We start from the raw sequence: 16,391 nt of genomic DNA, 5'->3' as shown, positions 1-16,391 counted from the left end.
TATCAAATTTGGCAAAAATATCTAGACTTCGGAAAAGTGGTATGCGAGGCGCAATTAAAAGTGAATTTTCTGAATAAATTCTTCTGTAATAGGTAAAAACTTTATTTGTATGCTTTTAAAAAGTACTTTTTCGATGATTTTTAGTGAATGGTATATCTGTTGATATCTGACCTTTAAACTGATGTGCTCTGGAGATACACAGACAGGCTTACTGCTTAGAGTTTATCCAGTGCGGAGAATAAACGATAATTCTTGCAGAGAGTGAAAATTGACGAAATTAATTGGGGCAGTAATAAGTATCAAAAATTAATTTGTTTGTGAAAAAAATAATTAATTTGTGTATCAAAAAAGCTTAATTACCTGCAGAAAGACAATGGTTTGGCCTATGAAACAGGAAGGATGCCTAAGACGATGCCGTCTGTACAGCTGCCGGTGTTGTTGTTGTGATAACGCCGCAGTGATGCCAGCTCTACCTAGCTGATGCAGCCAGTGTTACCACACGGCTTTATGCGCACCAACTTCAAATATATAATAGGTATTTTGAAAAAAATAATCGGCCGCGACTATTTTTATTATTTTTTTTATGTCAAATCGCATATCTTTGAATATATCCCCGCACATATCGAAAAGTGGTGCAAATTCTTGAATCGCATATACGCGAATTCGCATATATCGAGAACTACCTGTACACTTAAGCTGATCCCCTTTTCCCTTGTAAAGTGGAACTATACAAGCACTCCTCCAGCACTCTACCCTCTCTTAAACATTAAATAACCTCACCAGCCAGTCCACCATCAATGTACCTCCATTTTTCAGACATTCTGCATGACATCCATCCAACCCAGGTCCCTTACCTGCTCTTGTCATCTTAACACTTGCCTTCACTTCATCTTTCCTTAGTTCTCCACCATTTTCCTCACTCTTCATGGTAATTTTCTTAGCAATTCTCATTGCAACTACCTTTCCCTTATCCTCCTTCACATTTAGCAACGCCCTACCATCTTCCTCTCACTGCCTTCTCTACCATTATAATCTCACCATCTGCACCTTCTACCTTATCTTCTCTTCATGATTTGCCTCCTCTTCCTTACCTTTCAAAATTTTGTCATACTCTTACCCCATTTCACATCCGCTCTCCTCTTTGCTTCCTTTATCTTATGCTTTACTTCTCTTCTCTTTTTTTTGTACCTCTCATATGATTCCCTCATTCTATTTTGTAACCAATCTGTGAAAGTTCACTTCTTTTCTACAACCTTCTTTGCTTCCTCATCCCACCGCTTGCTACCCTTCTTCCCATTTCCTCCCGTCCTCCTTGTTCCACACACCATCTTTCCACACCTTGTGACTCCCTCCTCGAGCCATCCCCATTCTGTTACAACTATGAAATCAAGCATTGTCTACTCCATTGCTCATTTTTAAAATTGAGACTTCCAATTATGTGACTATATATGACAGCTAAATTGCACATAAAGGCCCATCCCTGTTTTAGACAGATCAATTTTCATTTCCTCAGCTTGTGTGGGATAACAGTTTTATGTAATCACAGGTTTGTAGAGATGCTCTCAGATGCATCATGTGACTCTGGTGACGGGTACCTGCATGAGTAGGACAGCAAAGAAGCCCATTTTCAAAACACATTATTCCTCTCACTTCCATCAGGAATTGGAACCCTGAGGGGTTGACACTCAGTCTAAGGACTGGGCCCAAACTAGCACTTATCAAATTCAACTGTATTTCTTATACATTTTCATACACAAAATGCTGGCTACTCATTACACTAGTGTGACCATTAGAAAAGTGAATTTTTTTGGATGTGGGAATTTGTTGGCAAGACAGCATAGGTTTAATGATTTGTGTCATGCCTAGGCTGGCATATTCTAAGCCCCTAGCCATTGTTAAGGCTTTACACATTGGAGTTAATGGAGAGGGCAGGGTTTTGGACAAACAAGCAACACTTGCATAGTTTACTTTGTTCATGTCTTACAGTCATCATTATGTGCATGAATGTTAATTGCTTATTATATTATACTGCTGTAGCCACTTTCCTTGATGCTGTGGACATATTGCAAGATACAATTGGAGCTACAGACTGATTGGCTGCAATTTTATGGTGAGAAATGTCATGCTAATAATGAAAGATGAACATATATGAATTGGAACCCATTTTATTGTGCAAGGAATTTCCATTGGGGCATAGTAAATGTTTTATGTAGTAGAGCTAATTTCTTTTCCATTCATTGCTGCAAACATTTCTTAATGAAGATAATTAAACCTTTGATGATGAATCATAAACTGATGTGCTATATCACAAATTCCTGAACTAATGTACTGCAACTTAATCCTTCATCCACAAAGTCCTGAGATGGGAGGAGTGCTTGGATGATCTTTATGTTATGGGTTTTGAAAAAAAGCACAGAAGTTGGATGTGGCAGAAATGAAAATGGTTAAATGGATATGTGGAGTGACAAAAACTTGTACAATCAGGAATGAAAGAATGAGAGGAACCACAAAATTAGGAGTGATATAAAAAAAAAAGTACAAGAGAAAAGACTGCAGTGGTATGGCCACATGGTGAGAAAAGACATGACATATATGGTGAGACAAATAATGCAGATGGAGGTGAAGGTAAGGGGAGGGAGATGAAAACCAAAATGAAAATGGACGGATTACTTAAGGGATGATTTAGAGGACAAAATACTGTCACAGGAGACTTGTGTGACCAGGTGTTGTGGAAAAACTGTCAGAAACAGGGACACACATAGAAGTAGGAAAAGATGTACAGGAACTGAAGAGGAAGATCATGAGTGTGTGCTTTGACTTGGCCATGCCCCTTACAAAGGGAATTTGGTATGTAATTGATGTAAAAAATAAACAAAAGAAATAATAATAATGATAAAAAATGTGTCATGGAAGACATTTCACAAAATGAATATTGATAGTTGGCACATTTTCTGAGTATTTTAAACATACAAGACATTATTACAATCCTCGTGTAGAAGACAACACAAGATCCTAATTTTTCACACAGCTACTGGAAATATACTACTCTCATCATGCCCATAATAGACAGACAGCAAAAAAATTACTGGCTTAGTAAACCTCAGTAGAAATACTTGTACTTGATCACATCATATTTAGTCTTGGGGATCCCTAAATAGACATATTAAAATCCTAATAAACTAATGGACCCATTAGGATGACAATAACAATAATGATCTTGACATTCCTGAAAAAGAAACTGGGTCCTCAAGTTTTGGGCTATTAAAATGCAATCTTAGCATTCCTGGAATATTTCTGAAAATGGTATTGAAATACTTAAGATTCTGACTTTAAAAGGGTGCTATGTGTGCATGTGTTTGAACTCCTCAATGGTTTTGGGGGTGTTATCTTGTGAAGGTTCTTAATATACCAGCAAAAATTCTGTTCCACATCTTCCCTCCTCATTTATACAGAAAAAATTAAAGTTTGTACAATGGTAGGTCTTTCACATATACAAGAACTGCTCATTTTGGATAAAAACAATAGAATGCCTTCCTAAAATAACCAATTAACAAAGTGACTCAGTCAATATAAAGCTAAAGAAAGCAAACTAGAATATTACATTGTACACACTCTTTACATTTGGCAATAACAACATATAAAGTCACTTTAAATCTCAACAAAAACTTACATTACCTGAATCTTAACATCTTGCAATTTAAGAGCATATCACAAATCACTTCATATTTCAACAAAAACTTACATTACCTGAATCTTAACATCTTGCAATAAGAGCATATCACAAATCACTTCACATTTCAACAAAAAACTTACATTACCTGAATCTTAACATCTTGCAATTTAAGAGCATATCACAAATCACTTCATATTTCAACAAAAACTTACATTACCTGAATCTTAACATCTTGCAATAAGAGCATATCACAAATCACTTCACATTTCAACAAAAACTTACATTATCTGAATTATAAATTAATGTGAACCCATATTTTACAGGTGTTCATAGCACACATAAGGACTCAATACATTGAATAAATAAGTATTTCACAACTGATATATCCTATATTGTCCATCAACAGCCTCAATAGCACAACCTAAAACTCAAGTTGCACAGGGTATTCTCCACTAAGACAAGCTGTGCAGTGGCCTACATCTTCAGCAGGGCGTTTTTCACTAATACCAGAAGTTACTGCCTTCACTAGCCCCTCAATGCTAAGGTATCGCAAGCTGTCTGCTCCTGTAAGTAAAAACACATATTGTGTTTATGGTTGTATATGGAAGATGTTGTGATGCATGAGGTGGAATGGACAGGGGGATGGGGGGTGAGGTAGTGTGTGAGTAAAATTTTGACGCAGCCCGAAGGGATTTCTCCCCGTCCTCTCCTTTATATGGGGGGACGGAGAGGGGGGGTCGCCGATTTAATGAAGCGGCCTTGCTGTGGATGTGCTGTGTCTTGCGACACTGCTTCTGACCCAGGGCAATGGACAGGGTGCAGGGATGACCCGTCATCTAGGAGGTGCTAAGATGGGAGGGAGGGTGGAGGGGTGTGGAGTGTTTTCAGGGATGGAATGGGTGGGAATGATTTTATGCCTTTTCCTTTTTGGCTACCTCCCTACAAAGAGATTATACAGAGGTGTGATTATGCCGACAACATTGTATGGGGCAGGGACTTGGAATTTAAGAGAGGCAGAGAGGAGAAGTTTAAATGTGTCCGAGATGAAAGGTCTGAGAAGTATGGTAGGGGTTACAAGGTTGGATAGAGTGAGAACTGAGGTGAAGAGTACTGGGGCAGTAAAAGAGATGGCACATAGGGCTGATGAAAGAGTATTGGGATGATTTGGATACATGGAAAGAATGAATGAAGAAACATTAATAAGAGAGGTGTGGAAGGCAGAGGTGGATAGAGTGAACTTGAGGGGATGATGAAGGATGAGATGGATGGATGGGGTGAAAGGGGCTTTGAGCAAGAGGGGAATGCCTGTGGAGTATGGAAGGGAGAAGGCAGGAGATAGGGATAAATGGAGAAGGGTTGTGTATGGATGATACTTTGATGCAAGGGAGGGGATGGTGGGATTGGGACAGGGAAAAAAATACTTTTTATTTTTCCAGAGCCATTTTTCATTTTTTTTTTTAAATTTCACCAGAGCCATTTTTCTAATTACCAGAGCCATTTTTGATACTTTCAGAGCCATGTATATATAATTATCAAATGTTCATATTTGTATTTCAATTTATTTACTTTCAATTACTAACCAAACATTTGATTCTATTTTGTTTTCTCATAAATACGCGAAAGAAGTTATAAATGAGATTTCCCAGTTTCCCTCCTAGGCCTCGAGCGAGTTTGCATATGTACAATGTACGTATGCATGCGGTGATGTGGTATTGGGTATGGTGCATTGTACATGTAGTCAGCGTGTTGATTGGGCAGCTAGCTGCATGCAACCAATGAACTTCCCTGCATACAGGTACCATGCAATTCGCAACTAGTGACATTATGTAGCACGATAGTCGTGTAGAGTCTAGTCAACATGTACTAGTATACGCGTGCATGCAGCTGATACGAAGCTAGGCCTTGTAACCCATTGAACTCTAGCAGCTATACCGCGTACACATACGTACGTACATAAAAAAAATTAAGTTGATTGATGCGTTGCGTTTATGATATCGATTGATAATGCAATGATTGATCATGGGTAAGTTGTGTTTGCTCTGATCCTTTCGTCAATGGTGATGGGATTCAGGGATTGCCAAATGATGGATAATGCATGAAAAACGTTGAATCTTGCCGCGGGAACGATTTTTTTGTGGGGGATCACTCCCGCTATTGGATTTGCGAGAGCGACATTGGAACTTTTCCGAGCGAAATTGCTCGTCATTCCCGTGTATTTTTTTCCGCTGGATTGGGAGTACAAAGTGGTAGTGAGTGGATAATATTTTGATGCAGCCCAAACGGATTTCCTTCTGTCTTTTCTAATTTCCTCATAAGGGGACAGAGAAGGGGGGGTTGCTGATTAAGTGAATCAGCCTTGCTGTGGAGTTACTGTGCCTTGCTGCATTGCTTCTAACCCAGAACAGTGGGTGGGAAACAAGAATGACCCTTCACCCACAAAGAACTAAGATGAGAGGGAGGCAAGGGTGGTTGATGGGAGTGGAGTGGGTGTATGCCTTTTGACTTGGCTATCTCCCTTATAAGGGGAAAAAGCCCTAGCTATATAGATAGATTACATAGGGAATACAAAGGAGATACAAACACCCACAGACTTTTTGGTCTTTACAGGGCTGCTTGCAATCTGAAGGGGGGTGTAAACATTGGAAATTGTTAACCTTTTTATACAATGATGCCCTATGTAGGCATCATGAGATGTGAGTGGGTATATGAGGATGCCAGCATTGGTGTCCTGATTATATTTATTTTTTAGTTGTAGCTAGAGTGACTCTCGAATTCTGTGAACTGGCTTGATCACGTTTTCTGTATTTATTATTACTCAGAGTAAAAGAGAATGAGTTATACATCAGGCATCCAATGCTGCACACATGAATTCAACTTGTATAGAAGAGGTTAAGAACTACTGGCTTAATTTAAGTGTATGAGCTCATGACATTGAAAATAAGTCAGACTGGGGTTGGACTCCATATATTCATCTAGGCATTTTTCAAAAGTGCCAACTGCTATGAGGAGATTGTATGAAGGTGATTGTGCTAACAGCCCTGTATGGGGCAGAGACATAGAACATAAAAGAGGAAGAGTTTAAATGTGTTTGAAATGAAATATCTGAGAAGTATGGTAGGGGTTACAAGGCTAGATAGAGTGAGACATGAGGTGAGGAGGAGAGTGGGAATGGAAAAGGAGATGGGAGGTAGGGTTGGTGAAAGACTATTGGGATGGTTTGGACACATGGAAAGAATAAGTGAAGAAAGATTAGTGAAAGAAGTATGAAAGACAGAGGTGGATGAAGTGAACATGAGGGGATGACCAATGATGAGATGGATGGATGGAGTAAAAAGGGAGTAGAGCATAAGGGGGATGTCTATTGAGGAAGGAAGGGAGAAGGTAGAAGATAGGGGTGAGTGGAGAATGGGTATGTATGGATGATACTGTGATGCATGAGAGGGAGGGGGGTGGGAGACAGGGGCTGAGGGGGTGGTTATGTGTGAAAATTATGACCAGCCTGAAGGTATTTCTCCCTGTCTTCAGTGTTACTGCATGAGGGAATGGCAAGAGAAGGTTGATGATTAAATGAAGTGGCCTTGCTGTAGATGTGCTGTGTCTTGCTGCATTGCTTCTGACCCAAGGCAATAGATGAGATGCAGGGATGACCAGTCATCTAGGAGGAGCCAAGATGAGAGGGGGGGAAGGTGGGAGGGGTGGTAAATGGGGGTAGAATGGGTGGGAATGAAAATGGTGGGAGTGGAATTATGGCTGTTGACTTTGGCTACCTCCCTTGTAAGGGTGAAAAAACCCTTGATATATGTATATATGTATGGCAATTGTATTTGAAATTACAACATGAAGAGGTAGTTTGTTCCAAACATTTACAATGTGGTTAAAAAAAATTAGATTCATTGGTGTTATCTCTCATAAACTATTTTGTAACCATTATTTCTTATGGCATTACTATGGTCCACAACAAAATAATCATCTATGTTCATATCAAAGTAGCCATGGAACATTTATGGTAAATGATGCTGTGCAAAATATATTACAATTGAAATACTGTGTAATTTTTGTTGTTGAGATTCTGAGATTTTCTTTTTTCCACAACATTATAGTTTTCCCTTTTTCCTTTTTTGTGAAACTATTTCTGTTGCAGTTACCTACTTTTTAGCTAAGCCCCCACCTACCTCCCTTATAAATTGTGAGTCATGTGTTAGCAACCTGAGGTTGTGTGTAAGGGAATGGCAAAATCTTTAAGGTACTAATCATGACTTAAGAAAAAAATTAACTCTACAATTGATTTTGATAGAGGAGATTGTTGTCATGATGACAAAGATCATGAATCTATAGAACTATATACTTGAAAAGAATTCGGATATTAAATGTGATCTGGAGTCTGCTCGAACCTTGGATATGGTTTTCACATCCAACATGCAGGTGTTGACAAAATCAAGTACACAGAAAACAGTGTTTTTTCTGAGGCTGTCTCCCCAGTGGTTTCCTCTTCGTCCCATTTACCCACCATACCTGACAACCCTCCAGTTGTTGATTATCATGCAAGAGGACATACTCAGTGTGTGTGTGTGTGTGGAGTTAATAAATCACAATCATTTGTATAGGGCAAGCCTTCTCAATCACATCTCCTGTGATATACAGGGCTTGACTTTAAATGACACTTTTTTTTTTTAGCTAAAGAGAAGCTATCCCCACCCCAAAAAAAAAAAAAAAAAAAAAAAGTGATGAAGACTTACCTACTCTCTGCCCAAGTTGCTCTGGTGTCAAGTGGTTTGCAATAAGTTCCTTACGTGTTGGAATGTTAATGCCCATGTAGCAAGGGTGTCTGATTGGAGGTGATGCTACACGGATGTGAACCTACAGAAAAGCAAAATTGGTATCAATAAGGTGTGGCTGGCCACAAATGATGCAACAGTGGTGACTCATGTATATATATATATACATATTTATTATATATACAAACATACATATATACCAAGGGCTTTTTCCCCCTTACATGGGAGGTAGCCAAAGTCAAAGGCATAAATCCACTCCCACCCATTTCATCTCCACATACTCCACTCCCTTCACCATCCCTCCCTCTTTTCTTGGCTCCTCCTGGATGACTGGTCATCCCTGCATCTTGCCCACTGCCCTGAGTCAGAAACAATGCAGCAAGGCACAGCACATACACAACAAGGCCACATCACAGCACCATCCATACACAACCATTCTCCACTCAACCCTATCTTCTGTCTTCTCCCTTCTTTCCTCAACAGATACCCCTCTTTCCCAATGCCCCTTTTATCCTATCCATCCATCCCCCCCCCACACACACCCCAGAGGCTTTTTCCCCATTCTGAGGGAGGTAGCCAAGTCAAAAGGCATGTCTCCACTCCCACCTATTCCACTCCAATCCACCACTCTTTCCTCCCTCTCATCTTTGCTCCTCATGGATGACGGGTTATTCTTGTATCCTGCTCACTGCCCTGAGTTGGAAACAATGCAACAAGACAGTACATTCACAGCAAGGCCAATTGGAAACCCCCCTCTCTGTCCTCTCATATAGAGAAGAGAAGACCGGGAGAAATCCATTTGGACTATGTCAAAATATCTTTCACACATAACCACTCTCTACTCTCCCCACTATCCCTTACACCTTCCTAACTCTGCATCATAGTATGTATATATATATATATATATATATTATATATATATATATATATATAATATACACACACACACACACACACACACACTTCAACGAACGGACGGCTTAGAGGACGTTCTGAAGAAAAAGTGAAATTTCGTGGATCCCGAAGCAAAGGAACTACCTATTGTATTTACAGGGTGGGGGGAAATTGCTCGTGGTGTAGGGGAAAGTGAGGAAAAAGGAGAAGGGGAGGGATTACTGAGGGAAATGGAAGGAAATGAGGAAGGTGAGGACTTGGCCCAGGCAGGCAGACGCCATCTAAACAAAAGAGGTCCGGACCAATTTAGCGACGACGAAATGTCTAACAAAAATGTAAAGATCAGAAGTATAGATAAGAGCAATACAGTAGAAGGTGATGAGAATATTTTCCAGGGATTTAAAGAGGGTGGGGGGGACACAAACCCCCCCCCCCCCCTCCCCCGATTAACAAGACTAGAGGAGAAGCTCGATAAGATGATCGAGCACTGGGAACTTAGGTTCGGTCACGTTAACAACATTGTGCAGAGGGTTGAAAAATTGGAGGAACTAGAGAAGGCGAACAAAAACTTAACTAAGGAAATTGAAGAATTAAAAAAACAGTTAAAAGAAGTAAAAGAGGAGAATAAAGTCTTAAAGGAGAATAATAAGGACAACAAGGAGGGTTGGAAAAAAAATTCAAGAAAACAGTAAAGTTGCATTTACTGACATAATCAAACAGCAAATGAAAGAACAAACTGAAGACTCAGTTATTAAAGTGATGAGACAGAAGGAGAATATAGTAAGAGACTTAGCAGATAGAAAGAAATGTATAATTATATTAGGAATGGAAGAGAAACATAACCCAGATAGAACCACAAGAACCAAAGAGGAAAATGAAAAAGTAAGAAATTTACTAGAATTAGTTCAGGAAGATGAGCCAGAAATAATTAAACAAATCGAAGAGAAATTCAGGCTTGGGAAATATAGTACAGACAAGACCAGACCAATTAAGATTAAATTCAGGTCACAAACGACGGCAGAGAATATCTTATCCAAAACAGGGAAACTAGCAACAAGTGAACAATATAAAAAGGTATGGATAAAAAGGGAAATGAATAAAGAGGAAAGAGAGGAGGAAATAAGGAATAGACATGAAGCTAAGAAAAAAAACAAGACCAGAACGGAGACAGAAAAACAAGAATTCTACTGGAGAGTAGTGAATATGAAATTGAAGAAATGGAACATAAAAGAGAGAAACACAAATGAAATAGAGAATACAATGGAAATAACAGAAAGTTAAGAGTATCCTACACAAATATAGATGGATTAATAACAGGACTGAATGAACTGAACAAATATCTGAAAGAAAAAGATCCGGACATAATGGGAATTGTTGAGACAAAATTAAAAGGCCCACTACCACCCAACAGCATAGGACACAATGCATATAATTATTGGATTAGAAACAGAAAGATAAAACAAGGGGGTGGAGTTATGTTCCTGACTAAGAAGGATATAAATGTGAAGAGAGTCACATATGGGAAGAATAGAGTAGAGATGATTATGATAGAAGTAGAAGATAGAGATAAGAAGAGCAGAAAGTTTGTAATACACTACATGCCCCCAAAAACAGCCTCATGGGAAGAGAATGAACATAAAAGCATGTTAGAAGACACAAGAGTAACACTAAACGAGATAATGGAAGATGGAGGAAGAATATTTATGATGGGCGACTATAATTGCAAAGAAATATGCTGGGAAGAGATAACCATAAAGGGGGGGAGAAGACTCATGGGGAAGTGTTCTACTTGAGATGATTATTGACCACACAATGACACAATGGATCCAAGAGAACACTAGGTATAGAAATGAAGAAGAACCATCGAGACTAGACCTAATAATCACATCAGAACCTAAAATAGTGGAAAAGATAGAATACCAGGCACCAATAAGTAAAAGTGACCACATATTGATAGAACTAGAACTAAATGAGAAAAAATACATGAAAGGAAATGAACAATATAGAAAAGGAAGATTGATGTATAAAAAAAAAAAAATTGATAAAATAAGAGAATTCTTCCAAAATGAAAACTGGGAAAGAATACACAAAGAAGATACAACAGTAAAAAAGAAATGGAATATTTTGACAAAAATCTATAAAAAAGGAGTAGAAAAGTATGTCCCAAGACAAAAACAAGAAAAAGAATATGTAAAATGCTGGTACAACAAAAGTTGTAGGGAGATAAAAGACAAAAGAGATAAAGTTTGGACCAAATATATATACTTGTTATAGAAATAAATATATACAAGCGTGCAGAGAGGAAAAGAGAAAATATGAAAAAGATGTCATAGAAAAATGTAAAGATCAACCAAAACTATTCTACCGATTTGTAAACAACAAACTGAAAAACAAACAAGATTTGGAGAAATTAAGACAAGGAGGAGTTGAATACACAGAGGAAATTGAAATGGCGGAAATTATGAACAAACATTTTAAATCAGTGTTTACAAGGGAGAACATACAACCTGAAGAGATCGAATGGAAAGAGAAAGTCCCCCCTATGAAAGAAATAGAAGTAACAAAGAATGAAATATTGAACCACTTGAGTAATCTTGATGTCAGAAAATCACATGGACCAGATGAAATAGCAAACTGGATTTTGAAAGAATGCAGAAATGAACTGGCAGACATAATACATAGCATAATAAACAGTTCCTTGAAAGAAGGTAAAGTTTCAGAAGATTGGAAAAAAGCAAATATAGTACCTATATATAAAGGAGGAAATAAAGAAGACCCTAACAACTATAGGCCAGTCTCTCTAACAAGTACAATAGCAAAAATTTGTGAAAGAATCGTCAAAAATAGATGGGTAAAATATTTAGAAAAAAAAACGTGCTCAATCCAAGGCAATTTGGATTCAGACAAGGACAATCATGCGTCACCAATTTAATATGTTTCTATTCAAGACTAATAGATATAATACAAGAAAGAGATGGATGGGCTGATTGTGCATTTCTAGACCTAAAAAAAGCTTTTGACAAAGTACCACATAAGAAGTTGCTTAAGAAATTAGAAACTGAAGGAGGAATACAGGGCAAACTGCTTAATTGGATGGAAGACTTTTTGCAAGAAAGAAAAATGAGAGTAGTGATAAGAGATCAACACTCAAAATGGGATGAAGTAATAAGCGGTGTTCCACAAGGAACAGTTCTGGCCCCAATAATGTTTGCTATATATATTAATGATATGGATGAAGGAATTGAAAGCTATATGAGCTTTTTTGCAGATGATGCAAAACTATTGAAAAAAAGTGAACACGGAAGAAGATTGTGAATCACTACAAAGAGATCTAAATAAAGTACAGGAATGGAGTAGGAAGTGGGAGATGGAGTTCAATACAAAAAAGTGTAGTATAATGGAATTTGGAAAAAGTAAAAACAGAATAACAGGATCATATAAATTGGGAGAAGAAGGAATAAAAAAAGTAGAAAATGAAAAGGACCTGGGAGTCATTGTTATGAATAATATGTCACCTGAAAAACATATAAATAAGATTTTTGGAGAAACCTATAATTTGATATGAACAATCAAAGTGGCATTTACATACCTGGATGAAGAAATGGTGAAGAAAATTCTAATCACTCTGATAAGACCAAGATTGGAATATGCAGCAACAATATGGTCACCAAGTGCAAAAAAATGCATAAAAAAAACTTGAAAGAATACAAAGAGCAATTACAAAATTGGCACCAACACTCTCAAAACTATCATATGAAGAGAGACTAGCAAAACTTGAACTACAGACACTAGAGCAAAGAAGAGAGAGAGGAGATTTGATAGCTATTTACAGAATCATGAAAGGCATAGAAATTACTGATAGAGAGAATCTGATAAAATGGGATGACAGAAATACAAGAGGACATGGAAAGAAAATAAAAAAGACAGCTATAGAAGAGATGTGAAAAAGAACAGCTTTCCTCACAGAGTAATAGACAGTTGGAACAAGTTAGATGAGAAAGTGGTGTGTGCAAAAACAATACATGAATTTAAAAATAGTTTAGATAAAATAAGATACGAAAACGGGACACCACGAGCATAGCTCCCCTTCCCGTAAAATACAACTAGGTAAATACATACATACATACAGGTTGTGATCAACTTATGATTGATCAATTGACTTTATGACCACAACTGTGACCGTCATATCTAGATGCAACTGCTCCACATCTGGTAGTGTAAGTGTTGTCCAGCTGGAAGCTGGACAACAATTCAATTAAAAGCTAAACAAATTGAAAGATGAAATAGTGGCAGAAGAAAAAAGAGAAGTGGAGAAAGAAGAGGAAGATGATCCAGAAAGGAAATTCACCACTGCGGGATTGTCAGAAGGCTCATCTCTGCTGAATAAATTTCTTGCACATTTTGAAGGAATGGGCCCACATACTCCACCCTTTACAAATTCTAATTAAACTCATTAATGCCAGACAACTCTGTTTTAATTAAAGGAGCTTTGTTGTACTGAAAGAATTATAGCACAAACATACTATTGCCTGGCTTAAAGCTACAAGTTTATATGTACACCTGAGAAAATTTTGCTTCTGTTCAATTCCCCTGAAGATTATCATTATCATTGTCTGGAAACTTGGAACTCCAGAGCAGAGGCTTTCTATGTCAGTGGAAGAAAGTAGTAGAAAAAGGAAAGCAGTCACCTGTTGTCAAGCTCTACATACATGGAAAAGGTGGAAGAGACACAGTTGAAGTTGAGAGTGATTTAGGGCTCAGTGCAAAGAGCGAGCGTCAGTCTCACAGGGCTTCACTTCCAGATGGAGGAGAGTAGAAAATATTTCTCATTACTGTTGACCTTAAGAGACCACCACAAGCAAGTAACTGCCATTGGTATCTCCTCTAAAGGTGATAAGTAATTATCATACAAAAGAAGCTTAAAGAAAGCAATATGATGAAAACTTCCAGACATGTCTAGTACAGACGCTCCTCTACTTACGTTCATTTGTTTTACGTTTTTTCGATTATATGTTTGAATTGACTGTAAAAAAAGTTGTACATTTCTTTTTTTTTTTTTTTTTTTTAATTTTTTAGTTTAGCCCGCTCTCCGTAGTACGAGACGTTCAAACGATACTTATGCATGACGCTGCGTCCATTGTTTACATGGCACAAACGACAGACTGAAGGTGCCTTGCCTCCTCCTCCCCCTCCTCTTTCTCCTCCACCATCTCATTTTATGTTACTTGAATTTAATTTACTTGAAATTAATGTTATTATTTTACAGTGTTATGTTTATAATTAATGATTTAGGGGTGTTTTATAAGATACGGTAATAGAATTTATGAATGTATAGTACAGTATGAACGGTCATACATTACTGGAACGTACAGTAACAACTTACGTTCATTTTCACGTTACGTTCAGCCGTTCGGATGTAACTAAAACGTAAGTTGAGGAGCGTCTGTATATAGATGAATTGCAATTTTTCTACCTCAGCTTCAGCAGGAATCATCTTGTGCACACAATACATACAAAGTCATTTCATACATGAAACTATACTGTATTGATATATAATTTTTATCTATATACTAAAGGCTTTCCCCCCTTATAAGGGAGGTAGCCAAGTCTAAAATACATGTGTGAAAACCAAATCCATGTGATCTCTGTATTCATTTGAATTCTTTTACCTCTTTGGCACCAGCATCCTTCAAGAGACGTATGATGGGACCCACAGTTGTACCCCTGACAATGGAATCATCCACAATGACAACACGTTGCCCAGCCAGGTTATCAGAAATGGCACCAAATTTCTTGGCAACACTGAGCTGCCGTGATCGTTGGTCAGGCTGGATGAAAGAACGACCCACATAACGGTTTTTACAGAGGACTTCGACGTAAGGCAATCCTGTCTGTGGAAATATTGGGTGTTACATGACATAGATTAAAAATGGTTTCCCACTCCTCCCAATATACCTTTTTACAATTAAAATCACAAGCCGGGTAGGTAGGTAGGTGTATTTACCTAATTGTAATACACAAGAAAGGAGCTATCCTCAAGGGGTCTTCTTTTTTTTCTCTCCAACAATCATGGGGGGACGGAGAGTGGGGGTCGCCGATTTAATGAAGCGGCCTTGCTGTGGATGTGCTGTGTCTTCCGACACTGCCTCTGACCCAGGGAAGTGGACAAGGTGCAGGGATGACCCGTCATCCAGGAGGTGCTAAGATAAGAGGGAGGGTGGAGGGGGGTGAAGTGTATTTAGGGATGGAGTGGGTGGGAATGGATTTATGCCTTTTTCTTCTTGGCTACCTCCCTTGTAAGGGGAAAAAAGCCTTGGTATATGTATGTATGTATCATTCCTAGCCTTGAATCTGTATATAATTTAAACTTGGGCTTTATAATTTTAAGGATACATGCAATCATAAAGTATCTTCTTTATAAAAGAGTAGGGGTATGAGGCTAACTTCAAGTGCATACCCACATCATAAAATCCATCTACCCAGTTCTCCTGGATGAAAGACATGGGCCAACAGCTGAAGCAATATTATAATATATATTAATATATATATTATATATATATATATATATATATTATATATATATAAATATAAAAAAATATATATACATATAAATAATATATATAATATATATTTATATATATATATACATATAAATATATACATATAAAATATATAAATATGAAATAGAACATATATATATTTATACATATATATATCATATATATATATATATAAATATATATAATATATCATATATATACATATATATATATATATATATATATTATATATTGTATATATATATATATATATAAAAAAATATACATATGTATATATATACATATATAACATATATATACATATATATATATTAATATATACATATATATATATATAATATATACATATATATATATATACATATATATACATAATATATATAACATATATATACAGTATATATATTTATATGATACAATATATATATACTATATATACTAGTTAGTATATATATATATACCAATGATATCTATATAATATATATATAC

The 16,391-nt window shown here is 37.2% G+C and overlaps 1 protein-coding gene across 1 annotated transcript; it reads right to left on the bottom strand.

The window, feature by feature from the left end:
• Window positions 1-1,950: 1,950 nt before the first annotated feature.
• Window positions 1,951-15,233, bottom strand: Prat2 (Phosphoribosylamidotransferase 2; the record flags this gene model as incomplete). The annotated part of the gene is given in 3 exon segments (XM_076186537.1): window positions 1,951-4,237; window positions 8,410-8,530; window positions 15,012-15,233. Coding segments are annotated over 3 exon segments (486 nt in total), but the record flags the coding sequence as incomplete, so codon positions are not given.
• Window positions 15,234-16,391: the final 1,158 nt, after the last annotated feature.

This window comes from Oratosquilla oratoria, chromosome 1, assembly GCF_046742065.1.
Source record: "Oratosquilla oratoria isolate Oo_2021 chromosome 1, ASM4674206v1, whole genome shotgun sequence".
Taxonomy (NCBI): Eukaryota; Metazoa; Arthropoda; class Malacostraca; order Stomatopoda; family Squillidae; genus Oratosquilla; species Oratosquilla oratoria.
This window is presented reverse-complemented; position numbering and strand designations above follow the sequence as displayed.